The sequence below is a fragment of the Suncus etruscus genome, chromosome 4 (genome assembly GCF_024139225.1).
Source record: "Suncus etruscus isolate mSunEtr1 chromosome 4, mSunEtr1.pri.cur, whole genome shotgun sequence".
Classification (NCBI taxonomy): Eukaryota; Metazoa; Chordata; class Mammalia; order Eulipotyphla; family Soricidae; genus Suncus; species Suncus etruscus.
Genome location: NC_064851.1, coordinates 153,744,277 through 153,772,250, shown reverse-complemented (window position 1 = coordinate 153,772,250; position 27,974 = coordinate 153,744,277). Strand labels below are relative to the sequence as shown.

At 38.6% G+C, this 27,974-nt stretch overlaps 1 protein-coding gene across 1 annotated transcript; it reads left to right on the top strand.

Moving 5' to 3' along the window:
• The first annotated feature begins 4,689 nt into the window (after positions 1–4,689).
• On the top strand, positions 4,690–27,030 carry SMIM3 (small integral membrane protein 3). Its single transcript, XM_049771908.1, has 2 exons — positions 4,690–4,872; positions 26,390–27,030. Exon 2 carries the CDS (start codon positions 26,401–26,403, stop codon positions 26,581–26,583), a length of 183 nt encoding a protein of 60 aa, XP_049627865.1. The 5' UTR covers positions 4,690–4,872; positions 26,390–26,400; the 3' UTR covers positions 26,584–27,030.
• The last annotated feature ends 944 nt before the right edge of the window (positions 27,031–27,974 follow it).

Here is a 27,974-nt window from a genome sequence, read left to right as displayed (position 1 = left end):
GATGAAGGAGTTTTCTATCACTGAGGTCTGGTATGATTGCATACTGAACATTAGGAGGAATTCTGTTAACCTTGTGCCCAGGTACTGCCATGACACTAGATACCAGAAATGTAACTGCTCCCATATAAAGCCAGATCCATACCATAGCCTGAATGACTTGTGATGGCATAAGAGCTGCTATATTATTATAACCCAGTAAATTCCTTAAAATCGAGAAATTAAAATCTGAGAAAAGAAGGGCCATAAACTACATTGTTTGGTTGTATCAAGATAAAGAAATATCATAGTTAACAAGGAGCCATAAACCAGGGGTATCATTCAGATAAGAACACATCACAGATGAAGAACTAGAATGCTTTTTAACCTCCCTTTAGTTTCTGTATCCAGAGTTCTGCAGCTGACTTTTGCTAATAATCACTTCTACAGCTTTATTGTTTGTTTGTTTGTTTTGGGGGGTCAACCTGGCAGTGCTCAGGGGTTACTCCTGGCTTTATGCTCAGAAATTGCTCCTGGCAGGCTCAGAGACCATATGGGATGCCGGGATTTGAACCACCGCCCTTCTGCATGCAAGGCAAACGCTTTACCTCTATGCTATCTCTCCGGCCCCAACTTCTACATTTTTGAAACAAATTATACAAAAACAGCACCTACCTCTACCCCCCCCCCCCATGCTACCTAGTGAGACAAAGAACTGGGACTGTTTGATTTGAATCTGGGATCCCGTGGACTCACCAACTAATTAAAACTCCTTAAAATTCTTTATATACATATTTAAACAGCTTGATTACAAATATGATTGTAGTTGGGTTTCAGTCATGCAAAGAACACCACCATTCACCATTACATTCCCATCACCAATGTTCCAAATCTCCTTCCTTCCCACCACACTCCCACCTGTACTCTAGACAGGCTTCTACTTCCCTCGTTCATTCACATTGTTATGATAGTTCTCAATGTAGTTATTTCTCTAACAACACACATCATCACTCTTTGTGGTGAGCTTCATGTAGTGACCTGGACCTTTCAGCCCCCCTCTCTTTTGTCTCTGAGAATTACTGCAAAAATGTCTTTTATTTTTCTTAAAACTTGATGAGTGAGATTATTCTGCGTTTTTCTCTCTCCCTCTGACTTATTTCACTCAACATAATAGATTCCATGTACATCCATGTATAGGAAAATTTTATGACTTTATCTCTTCTGATGGCTGCATACTATTCCATTGTGTATATGTACCACAGTTTCTTTAGCATTCATCTGTTGAAGGGCATCTTGGCTGTTTCCAGAGTCTGGCTATTGTAAATAGTGCTGCAATGAATATAGGTGTGAAGAAGGGATTTTTGTATTGTATTTTTGTGTTCCTAGGGAATATTCCTAAGAGTAGTATAGCTAGATCATATGGGAGCTCAATTTCCAGTTTTTTTGAGGAATCTCCATATCACTTTCCATATAGGTTGAATTAGATGGCATTCCCACCAGTAGTGAATAAGAGTTCCTTTCTCTCCAGATCCCTGCCAACACTGCTTATTGCCATTCTTTGTGATGTGCGCCAGTCTCTGTGGTACCATCTGTGAGATAGTACCTCATAGTTGTTTTGCTTTGCATCTCCCTTATTATTAATAATATAGAGCATTTTTTTTCATGTTCCTTTTTGCCATTTGTATTTCTTCTTTGACAAATTGTTTGTTCATCTCTTCTCCCCATTTTTTAATGAGGTTAGATGTTTTTTTCTTATAAAGTTCTGTCAGTGCCTTGTATGTCCATTTCTTCCCTATCATTATTGATATATAAAAAAGCCATTGATTTCTGTGTGTTAATTTTGTATTCTGCCACATTGATATATGCATTTATTGTTTCTAGAAGCTTTTTGGTAGAGTCTTTAGGGTTCATTGTCATAGTGATTTCTTAAACTAACTGCACTATTTGTGGCAAGCTTCCTACTATGGACTAGTCCTCTTATCTTTATTTTTTATTGTTTCTGGATATTATTACCAAACATTTTTTCTGATATCCCATAAATTAGTAATATTATTCCAAGTCTATATTTCTCACTCTGAATTATTCCATTCAGCATAATAATTTCTATATTTATCCACATGCAAGTAAATTTCATGACTTCATCTCTCCTAACAGCTGCATAGCATTCCACGTATAGATGTACCACTGTTTCTTTAGCCACTCATCTGTTGTCAGGCACCTAGCTTGTTTTCAGATTCTGGCTATTGTAAATAGTGCTGTGATGAACATAGGAGTGCAAAGAGCTATTCTGTAATGTGCTTTTGTGCTCCTAGTGTGGTATGAGTGGTATGGATGGATCATATAGAAGCTCAATTTCTAGTTTTTGAGGAATATCCAGATTGTTTACCAAAAAAGGCTGGATAAGTCTACATTCCCACCAGCAGTGAATGAGAGTCCCTTTCTCTTCACATATATGCCAGCATTGGTTGTTTTTGTTTGTTTGTTTGTTTTTCCCTATTTGGGCAGTGTTTGTGGTGTGAGATGACCTCTCTCTTTTAATTTTTATTTCCCTGATGATTAGTGATGTATAAAACTTTAGAACTCATGTGCTTTTGGCCATCTGTTTCCAGGAATGTTTTGATTTTCTCTTTGATTTCATCTTTGACCCACTGGTTGTTCAACAGTGTGCTGTTTAATTTTCAGGTGTTAAAGTTTTTCTTCTGTGTCCCTTTGTAGTTAATTTCTAATTTCAGTGCCTTGTGATCTGAGAAAGTAGTCTGTACAATTTCTATCCTCTTGACTTTATGGAGATATATACTCAAATAAATTGAATCAGAAATGAAAGGGGAGAGATTACAACAGAACCCCAAGAAATCCAATGTATTATGAGAGCTAATTATGATCAACTGTTCTCAGTTAAGGTAGAGAACCTAAAAGTAATGGACAGATTTCTGGAAAAATATCATCTCACGATACTTACTGAGGAGGAATTGGAAAGCCTTATTAGGCCAATCACAAACAAGGAAATTGAAACAGTAATTAAGAAACTCTCCATAAGTATAGGGCCAGATGGGTTGACAGGTATATTTTATCAAGCATTCAGGGAGGAGTTACCACCATTGATCCTTAGACTCTTCCAAAGCATCGAAAATACAGGAATCTTCCTTAATACCTTCTGTGAAGCATTTCCACTAAGGTCTGGCATGAGACAAGGATGTCCACGATCTCCACTTTTATTCAACATAGTATTAGAAGTTCTAGCCTATTGCAATCAGACAAGAAAAGGAAATCAAAGGAATCTAAACCTGCAAAGAGGAAGTAAAACTATCTCTATTTGGAGACAACATGATGATATACATTAACTAGCCTGAAGAGTCCACAGGAATGTTCTTAGAAACAAAAATACAGTACAGTAATGTGGCCAGCTATAAATTCAATACACAAAAGACAGTTGGATTCCTTCATACAAATAATGACTCAGAGGAGAAAGAGATCAAAGAGTGTATCCCATTTAAAATAGGATGTTAACTATCAAGTACCTAGGAATCAACTTAACAAGAGAGGTGAAAAATCTATATGAAGAAAACATCAAAACACTTCAGAAAAAAATTGAAGAAGACCTAAGGAAATGGAAGAACATTCCAGGTTCAAGGGTTAGAAGAATAAATATCATCAAAATGACCATTTATGCTTGGATGTTCAGAAAAGAAAAGAAGAGAGAGAGAGGATGGGGCCCAAGGGCTAAATGGTCTCAGGTGCATTGGTGGAGAGAAAAATAAGGACAGAACTAAATATCCAAATTAAAGACAATAATAGAATCAAGAGACCTAAACTTTAACAATCTAAACTTTAATGTCAGTATACTGGTATACTGACAGGTCTGAGGGCAAAGGGTATTGGTATAGCATGCACTCTGGGTTCATTGGTGGAGGGAGGTCAACACTGGTGGTGGAATTGCCCTGACTTAATGTATATCTGAAATTCATCTATGAAGGACTTTGTAGATCACAATGGTTTCAATAATAAAAAGAAAAAAAAAAGAATTCTTGTCCTGGAGACTGGAGTGATAGGTACAGCTTGGTAGGGCATTTGCCTTGCACACTGCTGACCCTGGTTCAATCGCTGCATCCCATGTGGTCCCCCTTTCCCATACCACTAGGTGTTCTTGAGTGCAGTGCCGATAGTAACCCCTGAGGTATATATAATTAATAATTATATAAGCAATTATAATTATTAATTATAAAATATATAATGCATATTATATATATCTCCCTTATGGCCCCCAAACAAAACAAAATAAACAACCAAACAAACAATAACTCTTGTGCTAGAGTGATAGTACAACAGGGTATGGGTCAAAAAGACAAAAAAAGCAAAAACAAAGAGTTCGTGCCTTTTTTTTCCCCCCTTGCAAAGCAGGAACTTTGAGAAACAGTTACTCCATTCAAATCCAGACTACATTCAAATCTGGACTACGGCTCAAAAAGAACGTGGAAGACTCATCTTCAAGTCAATTCCTGTGTTTGCAATAAGTATGTCTAGTGACCTCCATCATTTCCCACTGTTAGTCATGTCAGAACCACAGAAAGGAGGCCAAGGGGGCCTGAGGCTGAGTCCTTGCACAAACAGGCCCTGCTCCCCCCGCAGCTGGGGCGGAGCTGAGCTGGTTTCGGGGCGGGCGCTCTCTAGCGGCTCCCCACTTTGGAACCCTACTACTGGGTGCTGAGCCTTTGATCCCGGCAGCTTGTGGCCACTCGGTTCCAAACGGAGACTTCTGGGCTCGTGGCAGCACCCCCGATGCCGGACCCTGGAAGTCCTTTCCGAACTGAAGAGCCGAGAAGCAACTTCTCGGGGACCGGCCGGCGTCCGACGGAGGCTGGACTCGGGGGTTTGAAACCCTGCGGGCAGAAAATCGGGGTGAGTGGACTGTGCGGTGCGATGCGCTAGGCCCAGGGCCGCCCTCTGAGCTAGGACCCCCAACTCTTCCTTTGGATGCCCCACTTCTCCTTCCTTCCTCCCTTTCCAAACTTTTGCATTCCCGGGTCTTCTTTCAAGCCCAGAGTTCCAGCCCTTCAGGATCTCGGGCATCTGGGGAGACGTCTCCAGCGTTGCTCTAGCTTAACGGGATGTTTTCTCCCCTGTGTCCTGGCTCTTGCCATCTTGGGAAGCTGCCCCTCGTGGAATGCCCCCACGATTCTGCTCGTCCAAGCCCCCCGGTAGGCACTGATCAGGCGACTAGGCTCTTTGAGTAGCAGCCTTTTTTCTTCTCCAAAGCTGAGAGATGTAAAAATACACCATCAGTTTGGAGTCAGGGATGGTGGGAACCGGTAACTAGTTAACTAGTTAACTAGTTAACCGGTAACTAGTTAACTCTGTTAACTTGAATTTTCACTCTTCAATCTCTGAGCTTCTTTCCTCTGGTCGATAAAGAGAGAGATAGCGGTTGTGCACATACATCAAATGAGAAAAGAGAACTGCTTCAAACAGTTGCCTGCATCTACCTTCTCTCTTCAACCAAATGACCTCTTCCGCCACTTCACTTAGGACTTTGTTGTTTCCCTGTCCTTCCCCCTTCCCTTTATTGAGGGTTCAGACTCTCTACATCTGAGAAAACTACACTTGGCACAGGGCCTGGAAAATTGGAGTTCAATTCATGTTTACTGAGTTGAGAGATTAAGAAATGGAAGCCATAAAAACCCACCCAATAGTCAGAGGGCGTTCTTCTCATTCAGTTGCCAGGCAGGACTTCACTCCTGCAGTTGATTTCTTCCTATCTTGTCCTGTGGGCACTTGACTCTACATTTGTCTAAGACCCTTTTAATCTCCAGGGTGCAGTGTGAAAAGGTGATCAGCCAGACCGCTGGAGTCAGAGATTCCTGGGACTTGGCCTGTGAGTCACCTGTAAATGAACTGGGGTGGGGTAACAGTAGGAAGAACATTTCTCTGGATGTCTGGAGGCCGTTGGAGTTACCTTGACAAAGCACTTTGGTTTTGGACTGCTCCTCCCAATTTGTAAAATGAGGAAATGGGAGTGGGGCAGAAGGGGGCTGTGAGTAAACATGTTAAACTGTTGCACTCAGTCCTCTTCTGAGTTCACAGAGGCACTTCAGGTGACCTTTGGGATCTTTTAATCATCTGCAGTAACAATCCAAAAAAAGTCAAAGAGAGGCTGCTCTCCTTTCTAGCTGGGACTTCTTATTTCCAGTGCCCTGGGTTTAAATATCATGCTAGTAACATTATACATTTTATTCTAAATTTTACAAAAACTGTCAGAAGTGTGAATTCTAGTGAATCAATGACCTCGGGACTCCACCTGTCCTACACAACATGATAATTAAACAATGATAAGGTGTTTGGATAGAATAAATATTGGTACCTAACTTGGATACATACACTGGGTCACTAGACTCAGGTGACAGACAGTTCAAGGAGTCAAAAAGACATCACAGTCCCATGCTTTCTCAACCATGTTTTGAATCTTCTTGATATGCGTTTCTTTTTCATGAATTGAAGCATATGAAAAGGGAATAGAAGGAGAGTCTACATTTTCTTTTTATTTTATTTGGACCACACCTGATTCTCAGTGGTTATTCCTGGCTCTCCACTCAAAAATTACTCCTGGTGGTCTCAGGGGGCAGGGGAGGGACTATATGGAATTCTGTGTATTGAACCTGAGTTGACCACATGCTGTACTGTTGCTCTGGTCTATTTTAATTGCTGACATTGGTAGTAACATCAAAATGAAACCTGTGTATGTATTCACTCCGTATCCTAAAGCTTCCATCCTGCTGGACTGAAACAGCTGAACTCTATTAAAAATCATAATTGGCATTAATGAAGTACTAAAAAGTACTAAATGTACTAAAAGTACATTCTTTTAAAATGGTTGAAGTAATATTTGTATTATGTATACTACTAGTTTTTGTTGTGCATCATTATATACATTGATTTCTACTCAGAATTCACCACTAAAACAGTTCACACTAAAAACAATTCACCATGTTATTATTTTTATTTCAGTGTACCTATCCCTTTTCCTCAAGTTTGGTAACCATTAATTGACTATATAGTCTAAAATTTGTTTTTGTTTTATATGGTTCACTTGTTTTCTGGGTTACCACAAATGAGTGAAATTGTACAGTTTGTCTTTTCCTATTTGCCTTATTAAACTTAGTTTAATTTATCTTAATTTATCCATGGAATTAATCTGAGGTATTAATCTGAGAATTTTACATATATTAAAGTCATTTAGTATTTCCCACATTTCTATGAGGTAAAGGTCATTAATATATCAATTTTACAATAGAAAAACTGAGGTCTAGTTAGATGAGTAATTTACCTATGATCACACATAATATGTATGACAGAAAATCAGTTTGACCTCAGAAAGTCTGTCTTCAGGGCCTGTTTTCTGAACTTCACTGGGTTATAGGAGATCTGTGGTCAGATTTTGCTTTGAAATCTATTTTCAGAGTAACCCTGGGAAAATTGAGAATTTGATAGCCACTGCACCCTGTGAGATTATAGGGGAACTCTAACACCCTTCCGGCTTGTGAGGAATATGGGAGGTGAACCTTGAAAGAGAGGGGTATATCCAAAAGGAAAGACTAAAAGACAGGAAAGGTAACATCTGAATTTTATTTTGTCTGGCATATTAAGCAAGAGCAGACTACATGCATTGACTAAACTACATCCTGTCAGTTACTTAGTTGTATATAACTATAGTTTCCTTATTTTATTGATTTATTCTCTGATTTACCACGTGGACATGACCCCCCACATAGGATTAAGGACAATAGACTGGAAAAGGGAGAAAACAAATGAAAAATGCAACTGGATTCACCTAATGACACATCTAGCACATACTCTATTCCTTGCTTCAGCAGAAACGTACCTAACCTTTGCCATACCTTGTTCAAAATTCTTCTCTGAGGTCTTAAGGCTCCAAATTGTTATTCCCCCTCCAGGATCAGAAATAGAATTCAGAGTCTCATATAGGCCTATACCCCTGAGCATGTCTCCAACTCTTAGAATCTTTATTTACTTATTTTTAAAAATAATATCTTTATTTAAGCACCATGATTTTCTTGTTTTGGATAGAGTGCCGTTGATTATGAAGCTTTTATTATGCTCTCTCAGGTTTCCACTTCATTCTTCTGTGGTATGGTGAAGTAATGAGTAGTAGAGCAGAAGATTTCTCTCACTCTTTTCTGTTTCTTTAATGGCTTTCAAATTAGGACCTTCCTGAAACTGAGACAGGATGTCAGGAGGGCAGAGTCATTCTGTGTAAGAGATTACATTATTCATCCTTTCCAACTGAGTGATAGAATACAGAGGTCCAGTTTGAAAGAATCTTATTTAGTCATATTTAGAAACCATTTTTAACATTTTCTAATGTTATTATAAATTATTATGAAATTAGTGTCTTCAACCTCCTCCAACTACTGCATCATTTTCTGCAAGTAAGAAGTCCATTATGATCTTCCTAGAATAATCACGAGGCTATTAGAGTTTAAAAATTAATTTTGTTTTTGTTTTTGTGCCACACTCTGTGATGCTCAGAAATTACTCTTGGTGGGGCCAGAGCGATGGCACAGAGGGAGGACGTTTGCCTTGCACACGACTGATACTGGACGGATCATGGTTCAATCCCCCGGCGACCCATATAGTTCCCCAATCCAAGAGCGATTTCTGATTTCTGAACGAATAGTCAGGAGTAACCCCTGAGCATCACCGGGTGTGGCCCAAAAATAAAAAAGAAAATAAATAAATAAAAAGGAAATTATTCTTGGTGCACACCATGCCATGCCGTGGCTCTTCATGCTGTCAGACTCTGCTAAGTACTGAACCTCTGGTCTGCTTCTGCAGTTTGTAATGCCCTGACATGCTGCATTTCCTTCTCTGGATGAATAAAAATAAAGCTTCTGTCTTCAAAAAAAAAATTAATCTTGGTGGTGCTTGGAGGATCATATAGAATGCCAAGGATTGAACCCCGGTCAGCCTTATATAAGGCAAGTGCCCTACACACTGTACTATCACTCTGGTCTCTAGGCTATTAGAGTCTTTAAGACTGAAGTGGTTCCCTATTTATTTAAAATGTGGCTAATTTCAGTTCCCAGGGTTCAGTTTTCTTCAGCTGAAACTGAGGCAGCTCACAGGATCTCTACCTGCTATTCTCTGAACTCTTCCTTTTCTTTAGAGCCATCAAGAGTGAGAAAAGTATTAAGTCAGACTTTTTTAATTTATTTTTTAAATTAATTTATTTAAGCACTGTGGTTATAAAATTGTTCATGAGGGGCTGGAGAGCTAGCACCTTGGTAGGGCGTTTGCTTTGCATGTGGCTGGCCTGGGAGGGATCCAGTTTGATTCCCAGCATCCTATGTGGTCCCCCAGCCTGCCAGGGGCTGTTTCTGAGTGCAAAGCCAGGATTAACTTCTGAGCACCACTGGGTGTGGCCCCAAAACTAATCAATCAATCAACCAATAAATAAATAAAGTTTAAAAAAAGAAAAACAAAACAAAACAAAACTGTACATGATTGAGTTTTGGTCATACAATATACATCATTCTTTACCAGCATACTTTTCTTGCCACCAGTATCCCTAGTTTCCCTCCCACATCCATGTATTTTTGAGGAAGATATTTTATTTTTCTCTATCTTCCGTCCCACTTTTGACACTGTGGTTTACATTGTTATTAATGAAGGGTACCATGCATATCACTTTATCACCTTTCAGCACCCATTTCTTGTCCAGAATGATCAGTTCCAACTATCATTAACATAGTGGAAGTTTCTGTGTCCTAAAACACTCACTTCCTTTGTAGCAAACTTCCTATTATGGACTTGTCCTCCTGGCCCACATTTCTAATGTTTCTGTATATTATTACCATATGATCTTTTATATTTTTTAATTTTTTTATAAGTAAGTGAGATTATTCTGTCTGTTACTCTCCCTCTAACTCATTTCACTCAGCATAATACTCTCCACATCCATACATGTATAAGAAAATTTCAGGACTTGATTTTCCTAACAGCTGCATAGTATTCCATTCTGTAGATGTACCATAGTTTCTTTAGCCACTCATCTGTTCTTGGGCACTTGGGTTGTTTCCAGATTCTGGCTATTGTAAATAGTGTTATGACAAACAGGATGAAGAGGGCTTTTCTGCATGATGTTTTTGGGTTCCTAGAGTATATCCCTAACAGTGGTATTGTGGATCATATGGAAGCTTAATTTCTAGTTTTTCTTTCTTTCCTTTTTTTTTTTTTTAGGAATATCCATATTGTTGTCCAAAAAGGCTGAAGCATTTTACATACCCATCAGCAGTTAATGAAAGTCCCTTTCTCCCCACATCTTTGCCAGCACTAGTTGTTCTTGTTCTTTGTGATATGTGCCACACATCTGATAGTCTCTGTCGGTGTGATATCTTACTGTTATTTTGATTTATATCTCCCTGAGTATTAGTGATGTGGAGCATATTTTCATTTGTTTTTTGGCCACTTGTATTTCTTCTCTGAGGAAATGTCTGTTGATTTTATTCTCCCCATTTTTGGATTGGATTAGATGTTTTTTTTTTCCTTGCTAAATTCTATCAGTGCTTTGTATATCTTACTTAGATGATAACTCCTTATCTGATGGGCACTACCCTGTTCCCTGTTTCCCCCAAAATAAGACAGTGTCATATTAATTTTTGCTCCCAAAGATGTGCTAGGTTCTTATTTTCAGGGGATGTCCTATTGTTAAAGTAAAATAAAAGAAATTTATTACCTGTATACAGTATGGCGTCAGGACTCCACATATTGTCACTGATTTCTAAATGCTAGTCAGGGTGACTCTAACAACCAGTTTACAGTAAATTAATTTTCATTTCGATACAGAGACTAGGGAGACTTATTTTCAGGGGGGTGCCTTAGATCACGTAGAAGGAAACCTGTAAGTAGGTCTTATTTTCAGAGGATGTTTTATTTTTGGGGAAACACGATAGGTGAATAGTTTCTCCCATTCCATTAATAGTCTTTATATCCTGGTCACTGTTTCCTTTTAATTGCTGAAGTTTTTCTATTTAGTGTAGTCCCATTTGTTTATCTTTGTTTCCACTTGTCAAATCAGACTTCTCTTCTGCCTTCTTTTTTTTTTTTTTGTATGTTAAACTTGTGTGATTAGATTGAGCCCACCTGGCCAATCTAGAATACTCTACTTAGCTCAAAGTCCTTAACACATTGCATCTGCCAAGTGCTTTTCACATGTGTTCTTAAAGATTTTTCCGTCTGAATCATGCTTTTTTTATTTTTATTTTATTTTTTTTTTTTGGTTTTTGGGTCACACCCGGCAGCGCTCAGGGGTTACTCCCTGGCTCTATGCTCAGAAATCACTCCTGGCAGGCTCGGGGGACCATATGAGATGCCGAGATTTGAACCACCGACCTTCTGCATGAAAGGCAAACACCTTACCTTCATGCTATCTCTCCGGCCCCATGAATCATGCTTTCTTTTTCATCCCCAAATAGACATTTTTGAGAGGTCATTGTTCCACCTCCAATGCAGAATGACCTCCACTTGGGAGAATGAGTTGTTTTGCTCTCACATTGAGGCAGGAGCTTAGCATCTCTTTTAAACTTTTTGCAGCTTTTTCACCAAGTCCCCAAGTAACCCACACTATGGACATTCAGTCTCCTTTGTTGGGCCAGCTCACAGCAGGCATTTGTTATCACAAATCAGTGATTGGTAATAGAAACTTAAATAGGATGCTGTGAACTTGGCTTGGGTTTTTTCCTCTACAGCTCTTGGTTTCTGAGACGTTGTCATTGGATGGTTCATGCAGTTTTTAAAAATGTTGGCTGCTTTTTGATATCTTTGAACTATCCTGACATTTTTCCATTTTTCTAGTCACAGAGGAGCAGATAGAAACTTAGGCAGGGAACATGATTGTTTTTGAATTTTTGAGCCAACTGGGGTTAAATAAGAATAGAGCAGTCTACTCCTCAGGGACCTTGAATAACTGAAGAGAGGATTCCAGTTTGAATTGTATCACATTTTAAATGATTGTACATCCCTGCTATTCCTTCCTTTGATTTCTTATTTTGGGAAACAAAGATTCTTGGTAAAATGAACTTTTTACTAGATATTTTAGGCAAAAATTACATAATGGAAAATTGTTTTTAATAATAAATGTGAGACTGGAATAGTTTTCTCATATTGGAGTTGGCATTAGAAATCTCTTCGTTTTATCTGTCTACCTGTATTCTTTTTTTTTCACTTTTGAATTTATTTATTTATATTTTTTAATAAATTATCTTTATTTAAACACCATGATTACAAATATAATTGTAGTTGTATGATTACAGTCATGTAAAGAACACCCCCCCCTTCACCAGTGCAGGATTCCCACCACCAATTTCCCAGATCTATCTACTCCCCACCCCACCCACACCTGTACTCGAGACAGGCTTTTTTTTTTTTCCCTCATTCATTCACATTGTTAAGATAGATTTCAGTGTAGTTATTTCTCTAACTGCACTTATCACTCTATGTGGTGAGCTTCATGTCATGAGCTGCACCTATATTGGAAGATGGGGGAAAATAAGGATTGGGACTGAGGCAGTAAAATATTAGAAATGAGATTTGTAGGGCAGTATCAAGGTCACAATACAAGATGGATGTTATGGATATATAAAATATATGCTTACAATACTATCAATAGGAAAACAAGGAGAAAAAAATTCCAGTGACTGTCCCAACATAAACCAGTACTAAAACGGCCCATGCTCCTACCAAAGTGCATTTCCATCACTGTAGGGAGAGGTAGGGGGGAAGCCTGAGGACCACTAAGAGTCCACCTGAACCCACTTCTGGCCATCTGAGCTGGCACCAACGGAAGGCCTGGCGTCAGGGGAAAAGGACAAGGACGGCTGGGGGCCTACCAAGCCTCCCAGCACTCCCCAGGCTAGGGAGAAGGGTTCTGGTATGGGGCCTCCCCAAACCCCATACCTGGCAAGAGCTGGTCTCCAGAATCAAGGAGAAAACTGGAAGCCAGATGTCTGCCCGCCCTCCTCCCATGCACCTACCCCCTGGAGTACGGAGGGAGCGGGGAAGCCTGAGGACCACTAAGAGTCCACCTGAACCCACTTCTGGCCATCTGAGCTGGCACCCAGGGAAGGCCTGGAGTCAGGGGAAAAAGACAAGGATGTCTGTGTATCATTATAAATTAACATCTCTATATGCTACCTTAAGTTCATCTCTAAGTTTATACAATTGACCCTTTAATTTTGTTCTCCTTTCTTGTCAAGCAGGATGATGTTTTTATTTTGCTAATTAATCTATAAAGAAAACAAAACAAGGAATAAGATAAAGGATAACTAGTGGTGGATCAGAGTGATAATTTAACTGGGAGCTTGTAAAATGTTTTTCTTCATTCAAAATAGTGGACAATGAGACACTGGAAGATCTGGTAAGAAGAACATTCTAAGAGATAACAAAGGTTTTGAAATTGGACCATCATCTGGGACAAATGGTGGCTCATGGAGCCCCTTCTTGGTACTTGAGTTACCCTCTCTAACTCGTTTGTGCCATTCTCTTACTAGTTTCTTACTAGTTCCTTACTGTTTTTTTCTGAGGGTAGAGCCCTAAAAGCTCAAAATTTCTGGTAATATCTCCCCCCACATAGTTCAACCATCATCATGCTCACTATTCACATCCTGTAAGCTGCTTGAAGATATAGTTTCAGTCAGTATAAGTGACTCAGCTTGTTGTAGCTGCCTCTAGTTTGGTGGAAATGACAACACACTTTTTCTGTTTAGAGACCTGGCAATGCCAGGTAAGAACAGTCCTGCAGCAATAGGACTCCTCTCTCTATCTGCTTTTTTCACTACTTTGGAATAATAAAGCTAGTATGCCAGCAGGAAGTGATATTTTTTATTACCTTCCTTTCTCAGTCAACTCCTTGGTTGTAAAACCAGTTGAATGACCATTTGCAGTCTCTCAAAAGTTAACTTTTAGATGAAATTCAGACGGAAGGATGTGGGTTTCCGGTAAAAGGTCAGAGCTGGGACAGACTATCAAAAGGTTGTTAAAAAATTAGGAAAGAAGGGACCGGAGAGATAGCACAACGGTGTTTGCCTTGCAAGCAGCCGATCCAGGACCTAAGGAGGTTGGTTCAAATCCCGGCGTCTCATATGGTCCCCCCGTGCCTGCCAGGAGCTATTTCTGAGCAGATAGCCAGGAGTAACCCCTGAGCACCTCCAAGTGTGGCCCAAAAACAAAAAAACAAAAACAAAAAAAAATTAGGAAAAGAAACTGTCAGTACAGCTTCTTATGTCAGACCCAAAGCAGTCTAGGTGTTCTCTAAAATGGTGGTGGCCTTAAACTATTTGATTTTGGTGTCTGTGCTGTGTTCATTAGTTCATGTTATTTTTAAAATTGACTTTATTTAATTTATTTAAAATTTACATTTTATTTATAATATCTTTATTTAAGCACCATAGTTACAAACATGTTTGTAGTTGTGTTTTAGTCATTAAAAAGTACACTGCCCATCACCAGTGCAACTTTCCTCTTACCATTGCTCCCCATCGCCCTCCTCCCCCAACCCCGGCCTGTCTTTGAGAGAGGCATTCTATTTCTCTCATTCACTACCATTGTCAGGATAGTTGTTGGTGTAGTTATTTCTTTGACTGCACTCAACAATCTTTGTGGTAAGCTTCATATCATAGGCTGGTTCTTTCAAATCTCATCTCTATTGCCTCTGGGTATTATTACCACACTGTCTGTTATTTTTCTTAAATTTCTTAGATGAGTGAGAGTATTCTGTGTCTTTCTTTCTCCCCCTGACTCAATTTCACTCAACATAATAGTTTCCATGTCCACCTATGTATAGGTGACTTCATTTTTCCTGACAGCTGCATAGTATTCCATTGTGTATATGAAACACAGTTTCTTCAGCCACTCATATGTTTCAGGCATCTGGGTTGCCTCCAGATTCTGGCTATTGTAAATAGAGCTGCAATGAATATAGGCATGCAGAGGGCATTTTTGTATTGTGTTTTGTGTTCCTAGGAGTGGGATAGCTGGATCATATAAGAGCTCAATTTTCAATTTTTTGAGGAATACCCATATTGTTTTTTAGAAATGCTGGACTAGATGGCATTCCCACTCGCAGTGAATGATAGTTCCTTTAATCCACATATCCCTATCAGCAATGATTGCTCTGATTCTTTGTAATGTGTGCCATCTCTGTGGCATGATATGATACTTCAACATTGTTTTGATTTGCTCTCCCTGTGATTAGTGGTGTAAAGCATTTTTTCATGTGTCTTTTGGCCATCTGTATTTCTTCTTTGAGGAAATGTCTGTTCATTTCTTCTCCTCACTTATTGATGGGATTAGAAGGTCTTTTTTTTTTTTTCTTGTTAAGTTCTGTCAGTACCTTGTATATCTCAGTCTCTAATCTGCAGGGAATTGTTTGAATAATTTTTCCCATTCTGTCGGTGAGCTTGTTACCGTAGTCACTGTTTTCTTTGAAGTGCAGAAGCTTCTCAGTTTAATGTAGTCCCATTTGTTTATCTCTCATTCCAACTAGTTTGGACAATAGTGTTTCCTCTTTGAAGATGATTTTAGTCTTGATGTCCTGGAGTGTTTTTATCTACATTTTCTTCTATATACTGTATCATTCTCTGTATGATATCAAGGACTTTAATCTATTTAGATTTGACCTTTGTGCATGGTGTTAGATAAAGATCTGAGTTTGCTTTATTGCATGTAGCTGACCAGTTGTCCCAGCACCACTTGTTGAAGAGGCTTTCCTTGTTCTATTTTGTGTTTCTTGCCCCTTTATCAAAGATTAATTCATTGTATATCTGGGGAACATTCTCTGAATACTCAAGTCTATTCCATTGATATGAGGGTCTGTCTTTATTTTAGTACCATGCTGTTTTAATGACTATTGCTTTGTAATACAATTTAAAGTTAGGGAAAGTGATGTCTTCCTGATTCTTTTTCCTAAGCATTACTTTAGCTAATTATAGGCATTTATTGTTCCAAATGAATTTCAGGAATGTTTGTTCAACTTATTTGAACAATGTCATGGGTATTCTTAGAGGAATCATATTAAATCTGTACAATGCTTTGGGGAGTATTCTTATTTTAATGATTTTAATCCTCCCAATGCATGAATATGTGCCTCCATTTCCTTGTGTCTCTTTAATTTCTTGAAGTAGTGTTTCGTAGTTTTCTCTTTATAGGTCCTTCACCCCTTTAGCTAATTTGACTCCAAGTGTGGCACTAATGTGAATGGATTTTTTTAATGTCTATTTCTTCTCTATCATTATTTGTGTTTAAGAAGGCCATTGATTTTTGTGCATTAGTTTTATAGCCTGCCACATTGCTATTTGAATCTATTATTTCTAGAAGTGTTTTGTTAGAGTCTTTAGGGTTTTTCTAAATAAGTATTTAGTCTTGGGTTTTTTTCTTTAAAACTCTTTTAGCTGGTTCTCTCTCTCTCTCTCTCTCTCTCTCTCTCTCTCTCTCTCTCTCTCTCTCTCTCTCTCCCTCCCTCCCTCTTTTAATTTGCAGGCCACACCTGGCAGCACTCAGGGATTACACCTTACTCTGCACCCAGAATTTGCTTCTGTCAGGCTTGGGGGATCACATGGGATACTAGGGATTAAACCTGGATTGGCTACATGCAATGCAAACGCCCTGTCTGTTGTGTTGTCACTCTAGCCCTGAAGAGTTGATCTCTTGACAAAGCACAAGGACAAGATCTGCTCCCAACATACCATGTATCTAATCATCTTTGGGTCTTGATGATGATATTCATTACTTTTATTCCATTTTTTTTTATTTTGTTTGGGGAGTAGGGTGAGAACTCCCCTTGGGAAAAATTCTTTCTTTTGAAAGCTTCTTTGTCAAAGACCTATCAAAGTCTTCTATTAAATTAGACAGAAAGAAAATAAAGAGGATTAATATAAGTTATTATTGTGTACCTTAATACATTACATATTATCTCACTTTTTTATTTCTTTTTGTACCACACGCTGAGATGGTCAGGGTTTACTCCCACCTCTGAGCTCAGGAATCACTCTTGACCCACTTGGGGGAACCATTTGGGATGCTAAGGATTTAATCCAGGCCAGCTTTATGCAAGGTGAATGCCCTACTAACTGTATTATAACTCTGACCCTCATTTAAACTTTTTAAAAGTAAGGTAATTTAGAAATATTTTAATTTAGAAAATATGAGGAAAATCAAGAAAGAAGAGGGATACCTGTGGAGTAAATGACAGAATATAGGATATATCCCTGTTGTCTCACTTTGTCCTCATATTAGGATGTTGCAATGTGTTTTAGTATCCTTATTTTATTTTGGGGGGGGTCATACTCATGGTGCTCATGTGCTGTTCCCTGCTCCATGCTTGATGATCTTGTAGTATTGGAGATTAAATTCAGGCCTCGGTACGCAAAACATGTGCTCAGTCTTTTGAGGTATTTCACTGACATATTTCCTATTTTAAAGATGAGAAGATTGATGTTTAAAGATTTTGAATATGTTGTCCAAAGTCATACTTGTAATAAAAGTGAAAAGCAGGATTCAAATCAAGATCCTCTTTCACCTTTCCTGCTTTGTAGGGGCTGGGGAGGCAGCTCAGAACATTGGAATACTCCCATATGGGGCTTACCTCCTGGACTAGCACTGTTTGTGTAGCTATTAAGACTAATTGTTGTCAGATGGTCACCTTGTGTGAGCCTTGACATCCAAAGTGCTTCTGTAGAGATCCTTCCAGAATTGTTTATTCAGTACAATTCTTTGCCTTGTATTGGAACGAGAAGTGATAACTAAAGTATTTTTCCCTTAAGAAAGTATGTTCTTAAATTATACTCTCCTATTCATACTCCAGAATCCCAGTGTACAATGAATATTTATTTAATTAGATTCATTGTCATTTTACAAGTTTCACTTTTGGTACTTTGACTAGAGGAATATGTCAGGTTAATCATGAATGCTGTTAATTGAGTAAAGATTATTAATATGGATTAATCATTTATCACTTTTATTGACAAAGTGAAGGCACAGTCCAAGTTAGGGTATGAACATACTCTAGCTGGAGGAAGAAAGCTTATTTGCTGATATCAGTGAGTCCCTCCCCCTGGAATTATTAATCATGTGTAGGAATACTTGTAGAGAGTTTTCTGTGTGTCTGAATGCTGCTTTGTACTGTGTATGCTTATTTCATGGGTGTATCCTCATCCTTTGAGTCAGAGAATTATTTTCATTTGGACGAGCATTTAGGGGCTCAGAGAATACTCCTGGATAACCTGATTAGACTTACAGAAGTATGAAGGTATAATTTATTCTAAGGGAATATTGGCTCTATATTAGAAAATGTTATTGATACAGCTTACCTATCTGCATTATATGTAAAGTTTAAGCAAATAAAAATCTTTGTGGTTGTTAAAAAACTTCACTGATTTGTAACATCTCATGCAAATTAAATGTTAGTTTGTTCTTGTGAATATATAATATACTTTAGCAGGATTAAAAAAACTTCTATTTTGTTTTGGATCACACCTGGCAATTCTTAGGAAGGAACTTGCTGTCTAAGCATTCAGGGATCTTTCTTGGCAGTGTTGGAGGATCGTATGGCATGCTGTAGATCAACTGGGTTAACCACATGCATGGCGAGTACCCTAACCACTGTACTCTCTAGCCTCTAAACAAACTTTTCTTAATCTAGGATAGTGGAAACTTAAGTGTCATTACAGTGCCAAGTGCTACAAGGGAGTTTGTATTCCCTTTCAAAGAAGTTCCTTTATTGCTCAAAAGATTGGTTTTAAGGCTATAAATTACTTTTTATTTCCTTTTTATTTTTCTTTGGTGGTACCCTGCAGCACTTGGATTACTCTGAAGTGACTCCTGGCAAGCTCAGGAAACCATTTGGCATGCAAGGGATCAAACTCGAGTCACTTCATGCAAGGCAAATGCCCTACCCACTGTCCTGTCACTTTGGCCCCCTAGACTCTGAATTTCTTTCTTTCTTTTTTTTTTTTTTTTTTTTTGGTTTTTGGGCCACACCCGGTAATGCTCAGGGGTTACTCCTGGCTATGTGCTCAGAAGTTGCTCCTGGCTTGGGGGACCATATGGGATGCCGGGGGATCGAACCGCAGTCCGTCCAAGGCTAGTGCAGGCAAGGCAGGCATCTTACCTTTAGCGCCACCGCCCGGCCCTGACTCTGAATTTCTTAAGCTGCATTGTTTCTATAAATCTGAATGATAATTTGGCAGGATAAAGCATTCTTGTTGAGGTGAATTTTTGTACTAATTCCCTCCATTCTCTTCTGACTTAGAATCTCATATGATAGCTCTGTAGATATATCACAGTTTCCTGTTCTTAGGCATTTGGATTGTTTTTAGATTCTGATTATTTTGAATAGTGCTGTAAGTGAACATAAGAATGCAGAGGGCTTTTCTGAATTTTGTTTTGTCCCTCACTACAATCTCTGTATCAGTATTGTTGGTTTATATCAGGGGTCTTCAAAACTTTTTAAAGTGGGGGCCGGATTATGGTCCCTTAGAGAGCTGGAGGGCCGGACTATATGAGCTACTAATTCTTACTCACGCTGCACATATCTTATATAAATAAAATGAAAACCATTTATGAATAAACAGATCACGCACCAGTATTTCAATGGGAACTGTGGGCCTGCTTTTGGCTAATGAGATGGTCAATGTCCGGTTCCATATTTGTCACTGCCATCAGTAACAAGTGATGCAAGTGGGCATCAGTTAATCTTGATCTGGTTGGAGATTTCAGATGTTTCATTCTTGAAAAAGTCTGTTCACAGGCATAAGTGCTACCAAAGATGGTTACCATTTTGAGTGCATGGTTCCTGATATTTGGATATACATTGAGTGTATATGCTGGCAGTTATCTTGGCAACCAAACAGCGATCACTGCTGGCAGGCCGGATCAGACTCCTCTGCGGGCCGCATGTGGCCCGTGGGCCGTAGTTTGAAGACCCCTGGGTTATATAGAAGCTGAGTTTCTATTTTTTTTTTTTTTTTGGTTTTTGGGCCACACCCGGCGGTGCTCAGGGGTTACTCCTGGCTGTCTGCTCAGAAATAGCTCCTGGCAGGCATCGGGGGGACCATATAGGACACCGGGATTCGAACCAACCACCTTTGGTTCTGGATCGGCTGCTTGCAAGGCAAAACACCGCTGTGCTATCTCTCCGGGCTCCGAGTTTCTATTTTTTGAGGAATGTCTATATTGTGTTCCAAAAAAGGTGGACCGGTCTACATTCCCACCATCAGTGAATGAGAATCCCTTTTTCCCCACATCTGCACCAGTACTGGTTGGTTGTTCCTATTGATTTGTATTAATCTCTGTGGAGTGAGATAGCAACTTACTCGTTTTGATTTGTATCTGCTTAATGATTAAGGATGTGAAGAATTTTTTCATATGCCTTTTGATCATCTGTATTTCTTCTTTAAGGAAGTTTCTATTCATCTCTTCTCCCCATTTTTTAAAATGGGGTTAGGTGGTTTTTTTTTTCTTGTTAAACTCTGTATTTCTTAGTTATCAACACTTATCTTTTATTGTGTATTGGGTGAATAACCATCCCATTCCAGGGGTGGACTTTGTATCCTATTGTTTTCTTTGGGTGCAGAACCATCCTAATTTAATGTAGCCCTATTTGTTTATTTTTGCTTTCGCTTGCTTGATCAGTGGTGTTTCAGCTACTGATTGAAGGTGCCTTTAGCTTCCTTAATATAGTAAAAACTATTTACCACAAGCCCACAGTAAGCATCATAATCATTGGGGAAAACTAAAAGCTTGACCTCTAAGAACTGGCATAAAACAAGGTTGCCCGTATTAGGTACTTCTATTAATACAGTACTGGAAATACTTTCCATAGAAATTAGGCAAGAAAGAGATATCAAGGTCATCCAGATAGTAAAGGAACACCTTAAGATCTCATTATTTACAGATGACATAATACTGTATTTAAGAAATCTCAACACACTACAAAAAAGCTTCTAGAAATAGAATAGATAAAATTAGTACACAACATCCATTGCTTTCCTATATAAAAATAATGAAAGAAAAGAAAGAGGTAGTGAAAAACAAGCACATTCATAATTGTGCCTCAGAAAATTAAGTACCATGCATGGTAGGAAGCTTGATACAAAGAGTGTGAGAGTATAGTTAAAGTGGAGAAGAGACCATATGATAGTGGTATTTGGAAATGATCATTAGGGACAGGAACTGGATGCTGAAAGTAGTAAAGTGATATATATAGTAAAGTGTTATACACAATACTCCTTCAGTAACAATATTGAAACCACAGTGTCTCAAACAAAGAAAAAAGAAAGGCTGAGATAAAGAGCGAGAGAGAGAAAGAGATAGGTAAGGAAAGTGTCTGTCATAGAGGAAGGCAGAGGGGAGGGCAAGAAGAAACTAGGGACTTTAGTGGCATGTAATGTGTACTGATGTTGGTCATTGCATGGCTGAAACTCAATCATTAAAAACTTTATAACTATATACTATGGTTTTTAAATTAAACTTTTATTAAGAAAAAAATAAAAACAAGGCAACACATATACAAAAGAAAATCAAGTACCTCAGAATCAACTTAAGATGTAAAAGACTTAAATAAAGAAAGCTACCAAACTCTTCCTCAAGAAATAAAAAAATCATTAAGAACTAGAAACAAACCCTCTCTTCATGGACTGGGAAAGTATCATCATTGTACAGACTCAGTGCAGTTTCTATGATACCCATGATGTTTTTCAAAGAAATAGATCAAACATTTGAATGACAGACCCTCAGGTCAGTGGAATAGAATTGAACATCAGTTGAAGGTCTTTTTCTTCCCTTCTAGGATAAGCCCAGTGATGTCATCTGGAGGCAAATGTCATCTGGGATGATGGAACAACCATCAAAAGGTTCTGGGTTTATTTGGCACTTACACTTCTTGCATCATTGCACCTGACTCCCTCCTCACATGGGGAAAGGTTTCAGCTCTATTTTCTCTTATATCTGCTTTTTGGGATTCTTATGATTCAGAAGCTATTCCTGTTGCCATTGATCATTGAATATCTTACATACCCCCTTTTTGTTTGGGCCACATCTGGTTGTGCACAGTTCTTACTCCATATTCTGTGTTCAGGAGACCATATGGGGTTCTGATGATCAAGCAAACTCCTGGCAGTGGCATATAAGAGCACCCTATCCAGTAAAGTTCAAATTCTGAGATCCAAATGTTCTAAGCAGCTATTTAGTACTCCCACTAATATTTTCAGATTGAATTCCTATGACTTGGATGATTTTGGGCAGTCAATAATGCCTTTTGAGGTTTTTTTTTGGGGGGGGGGATTGATGGAGGACACACATGGTTATAGTCAGGGCTCACTCATTCATGAATCACTCCTAGTGGAACTCAGGTGACACATGGGGTACCAGGAATTGAACCAAGTAATTGAATCCAGTTGGCTAGATACAAGAAAAGTGCCTTATTCATTGTACTATCTCTTTGGCCCTGAAAGAAGTTATTAACCATTTATAAGAGTAATCTGGTGCTGCTAGCTCTGACTTATGTGCCCCTGCATGATAATACAGGATTTGTGGCATCCGTGTCTTGTACCTTTCTGGATCCTTTATTTTAGGTTTCTTCCAATTTTGGATGGAGATTAATTATGGTGCTTATACTTGGGGGAACTTCCTTTGGTTCTGAGTTGGCTGCTGGTTTTTTTTTTTTTTTTTTACAGCTGGAACCTTAAAAGTGGGCTCTATTTGGGAGAGATTGGAAGCTATTTTCTTGTAGGATGGGGAAGGGACAGTGTCTGTTGGAGCAGAGTGTTGAAATTAGCTAACTACCCACAACAGTTTACTTAAGATAAATTTTCATGGGGCTCTGTGTAAGTTAAAAAAAATTTATTTTTCTGAAAATGAGGTGGTAGGCCAAATAAGTTTGGGAACTTCTTATCTTGATCATAGGTTATAGGGAAACTTACATATATTAATCTACATTTTCTTTTCTGTTTTGTTTTAGTTAGAAAGAGTGACATGTTTGCCATATTTATGTCTTGTTAGAACTGAGGGGGGGCACCTCTGTGTTTCAATTCTGCCAAAAACAAAACAAAACAAAACCAAAAACAAACCAAAGTGGATCTGGTTTCAGGATTTGTGGTTGTAGATGAATCTTGAGCCCAAGTTTCTGTAAATGATAGATTTGTTTTATGAAATCAGCTAGGGAGATAATATATTCCTGGTATTTGGCGTCAGAGGTACTTTGATGTTAATGGGTTTACTGGAAAAGGCTTCTTGTGGGCTTTCTTTGTCCTGAACAAGTTAGTTGTTGATGTAATCAGGAGACCACAGAGCAGATTTCTCTACCCTTATTTCTAACTGTGACTCCTGTGAGTCAGACTTCTGTGCAATAGACCTTGTAGAAAGTTGTTGCATTTCCAAGGAAGGCCCAGCCTGATAATTCTGTATCCTTGGGGATCCTAGCCAGAATCTGCTTCTTCTTTATTTTGGAATTTTCCCATATTTGGCCAGGCTGGTTATAGACACTCTAGCTACCTGTTTCCCTTCAACTATTAAATATATTTTATTTGCAACAAAAATCAAACAGTACTTATGTAGCAAATGCTGTTTAATTTTAAAATGAATGAACAAAAATTTCTGCATGAAATTTTGTTATATGGATATAATATACTTATTTTTAATATTTATGGATGCTTAACCGCACCAAGCAATTGGTTGCTTAATGTTGGATGTGGTTGCTACAACAATAATTATAGAAACAAATGTCTATGTATATCTTGGGAATAGGTATTTAGTTATGGTAATCAATGCTACTTATAGTGACAATGGTGGGCATGGAAAAGAAAAATTTTACTGAAGAAATAGAACTGAAATTGGGAATTTGCCTGAGGCCTAGGCTAATGGAATTAAAGAATTATAAACAATTTTGCTTGTTGTTTTGGGGGGTGCCCACCCTATGCTACTCAGGGCTTACTCCTGGCTCTGCACTCCTGGAAGGCTGGGTAGAAAAGGGTATCAGAAATCTAACCTGTGTTGACTGCATCCCAGGCAGATGCTTTACCTGCTGTGCTATTGTTCCAGCTCCATAATTATGCTATATTTTTATCCTTTGGATAGGAATGTGTTGTATTTGTGGTTCCCAAGTTGTACTTTGAGAGGCACAGTTACTCTAGAAACATGTGTGTGTGTGTGTGTGTGTGTGTGTCTGCATGTGTGTTTGGGGCTGTGATGTTTTTAAGCTTTTTGACATGAATAATCATGTTTGACATTTCTCAGCATTGATCAAACTACCAGTTCAAGATAGTTTACCGTTATTGTTTTTTATAATTCTGGGAATCTAATCCAGGCTTCCTGTATGCAAGGCATTTGCTAATTTTATTAAATTAAATTAAATTATTGGTGATGCTAATTTTGTGTTGCTGAGTTTTGGATATTTGTTATGATACACTAAGCACTATGAAAATGAATATGAGACAGGAAGTGAGGATGACTTGTCCAACCTTATCCCAGAGTTTCAGAAATTATATCAATCCATTTCCCATTAGTAATTGAACAAAAATGTAATAAAATATTTTTCTTTCAACTTGTGCATATTATATTTTTCAATTATAGTTTATTAGGATGTAGTACTCATCAAGTTTTTTAATTTAACCACAAAATAATTGGAACTGCTGGTATTTATTTGGCCTAGAAAACTGTGAAAAATTATTAAGAAGTAGGGTGCTATGAATTAAAAAGTTTGGAAATAACTGTTTACATCATTACTCATTATATATAACACTGGCTAAAGTAAACACTAGACCTATTTGTTGAACTCGAACTCATGGCTTGTTGGTCCAGCACAGCAGGGTTCAGCAGGGCTCAGTTCTTTCCCTCCCTAGCCTCTTGGCCCTCAGTTGTCCTCAGAGCAAGTGCAGCGACTCACTAGACAAAATGTCTAGGTCCCATTCACCTGCATGGAGGTTGGAGGTGGCTCACAAAAGGCAGCAAAGGAGAGTTTTCCCTTAAGGGAAATGATGTTCCATCATCCCTCTCCAGAGTCAATGGCAAACTGGGGGAATAGAAGAGGCAACTGGCAAGAACACTCACTCACGCAGTTGGGGAAAATGCTGTCAGGCAGCAAAGTCTGTTTAATAGTGGTTTTACATGCCAGTATATAGGGTTCCAGCAGGAGGCAGTATGCAGTCATTTCTTTGAACACCAGATGTTTGTATTAGGCATAGGTTTGTCTTTATACTTGCATATGTGTGAAGGACATATGGAAGGGGAGACTGACCTTAAAGTAGCAAGCAGGTACCCTGCCGACTGCCACAGGACATGGCAGCAAGCAATAACAGGGAGCAGGGCAGGGTGAGCTTACTGGCAACCCATCTTTGGAAATGTCAGGCTGTTAGAGCCTTAAATACGGCTTTTAGTTTTAAAGGTTACCCCACACCTATTAATTTATATATCTGGGATTTCCAAAACTGTACATTAATCAGCCTTGACTTGTCATTAGATGTCACCAAGGCTCTGTTTCTCTTTATGTCTAGGACATAAAAATGTGAGATATACTTAAGTACTTTCTTTTCAGTTCCATATCCTTCTGATTTATCCACTCTAGCAGAGTGACTCACCCTTTCCTGTGATTTGTATAGAAATGCACTTTGATAGACTTAACTTGGGTCATTTGCCTATCTCTGCATAGCCACACCCAGGCCACTGTCTATCCCAGTGCTCAGGGGAGTGCAACTAGTTCTACAGAAGAAAGGAGAGTCTGTTATGAAGATAATGGAAGAAGGGATAAAGGACTAAATCCAGTGAACTTCCTATTTTATAGATGAAGAAACAAATGCTAATTAGGTATTTTAAAAGCTAAATATGGAACCATTGAGTCCTTTGCATCTGACTTCACATCCTTGGGTAAATTGGATACATCTGCATATTTTAATATTTGGAATTTTCATCAGTAATATGGGAATAATTGAATATAAAAGGCAGTAAATAGAAGAGGATGAAAATGTTTAAAATTTATAACCTCTATTTTATGGGCTTTGTGGTAGGAGTAATTCAATTTGTAGCATAAAGGAAACCTTAGTAAAGGAGGTTATTAATATTGCTGATTGAACAACATATATATTTATGTTCTGGCCAAACACAGTGGGGTCCAAAGGCTACATTGAGCTCTGTGCTTTTGAGGGTCATTTCAGGAAATGCATGGAGAGCATTTATGATGTTTGAAACCTGGGCCTACTGCATGCAAAGCATGTGCTTATCCTATTGAATTATCTCTTCAACCTTGGTTGAGTAATCTTAAAGATGACATGGCTGGTAAGTAGCCCAAACTTTGGATCCTGGACTATGTAGACAGGTTGATGATATAGAATAGTCATTTGTTTTTTCTCTGTTGCAGAGTGGAGAAAGATGGATACTGTCAGCGAGATTCCCATAGAAGCTATGCTCCCCAAGCACATCTTGGATATTTGGGTCATTCTCCTCATCATCTTGGCAACCATTGTCATTATGACATCCTTGCTGCTGTGCCCAGCAATGGTGGTCATCATTTACCGCATGAGAACTCATCCTATTCTCAATCGAGCTGTCTGAATACCCTTCAGGGAGGGGGCAGTTGGGGAATGAAGATGACATCCACTCCTATAGTCTCTTCTTCATCAAATATCAGCAGGAGAGTTTTGGGAGTGTGGACTCCAGAGAGTGATATTTAAGAAGAGACCCTTGTTCTGGTTTTGATTTTTCCCATTGTCAGTATGGCTTTGGTCAAGTGACCTGATTCTCTGAGTTCCAAGTTCTTTATCTTTTAGATAGAGATTATGATTCCTAAACTGCCTAGCTCATAGAATTTTGAGAACTAGTGACTAATAGAGTTAGAACTGTTTGTGGGCAGATAGGTCAGGTATTATGCTGAAATGCCAAAAAGCTTTATAAAACCAAGTATTGCTTATGATGCTCTTTAAGGTGGTAAAGGAGCTAGGGGAAGAGTGTTCACACCAGAACCTCCTTTGTTAAAATTAAGGGCACCTTATTCTCATTCCAAGGACCAAAAAAAATCCCACAATTACCAAGACTTTGTGGTTCTCAAGTTTTCTGAATTAGGAGGAAATTGAACTTGGTGTGGAGATGGGTCAGGGTATTGAGGAGATGAGATGAAAATTTCCAAGAAAAAAACAGTATAGGTTTTATAAGCTAATATAAACCTATATAGCTTTTATAAGCTAATAAAGGCTTTTTTTTCAGCATTGGACCACCACAGCAGATACTCATACATTCTTAGCAGTCACACGTTGATATTTAAGTATTGGAAAATACCAGGTGACTGAGTTCTATGACCTCTTTTCAAGACCTCTACCTCTATCCCTTGGCAAGCCATGCTCGAGTCTAGAGAGTTCTGTTCTTTGCCCGAATCCTGATTTAAGTACTCCATGTAGTCCTCCTTGCCTCCCTCCCATCAGTACTAGAATCACTCCAATGCACAGACATATTTTAGAATTGTTTTCAGGACTTTTGGAACTAACTCAAAAAAGTGATGATTATTTCAAAACATTTCTGGACCACTCAAGCTCTTTTATTCAATTTAATAGTTTTCTGGAATTTATTAAGTTATGTAAGAAGACAGTTCAAATACCATGATGATATTTTAAAGTGAGGTTTCTACTTTGATCTGATTGCATTGATGTACAAAACAAGTTTCTAATAAAGTGATATATATAAAAACATGACTGGGTTACTTCTTTAAAGAATATCTATTGGACTGGAGAAAGAGAGTTCAGGTTTGAGCATAATCTCTGCATATGGAAAGCCCAGGTTGGATCACTGGCATTAGTTTCACATCATTCTCAAGCATCAAGTATTGCTGATAGTGACAGAAAATACAAAGCCCAGAGTAATTGCAAACCACTGGCATATGTAGTCCCCAAACTTTAAGCAAGAAAACCAACCAACTAAACAAACCCCCAAATAATAGAGTTTGTTAGGGTCAG

Bases quoted from the DNA above. Each gene is read 5' to 3' on its own strand.
- SMIM3 (XM_049771908.1), top strand. From the start codon at position 26,401: ATGGATACTGTCAGCGAGATTCCCATAGAAGCTATGCTCCCCAAGCAC.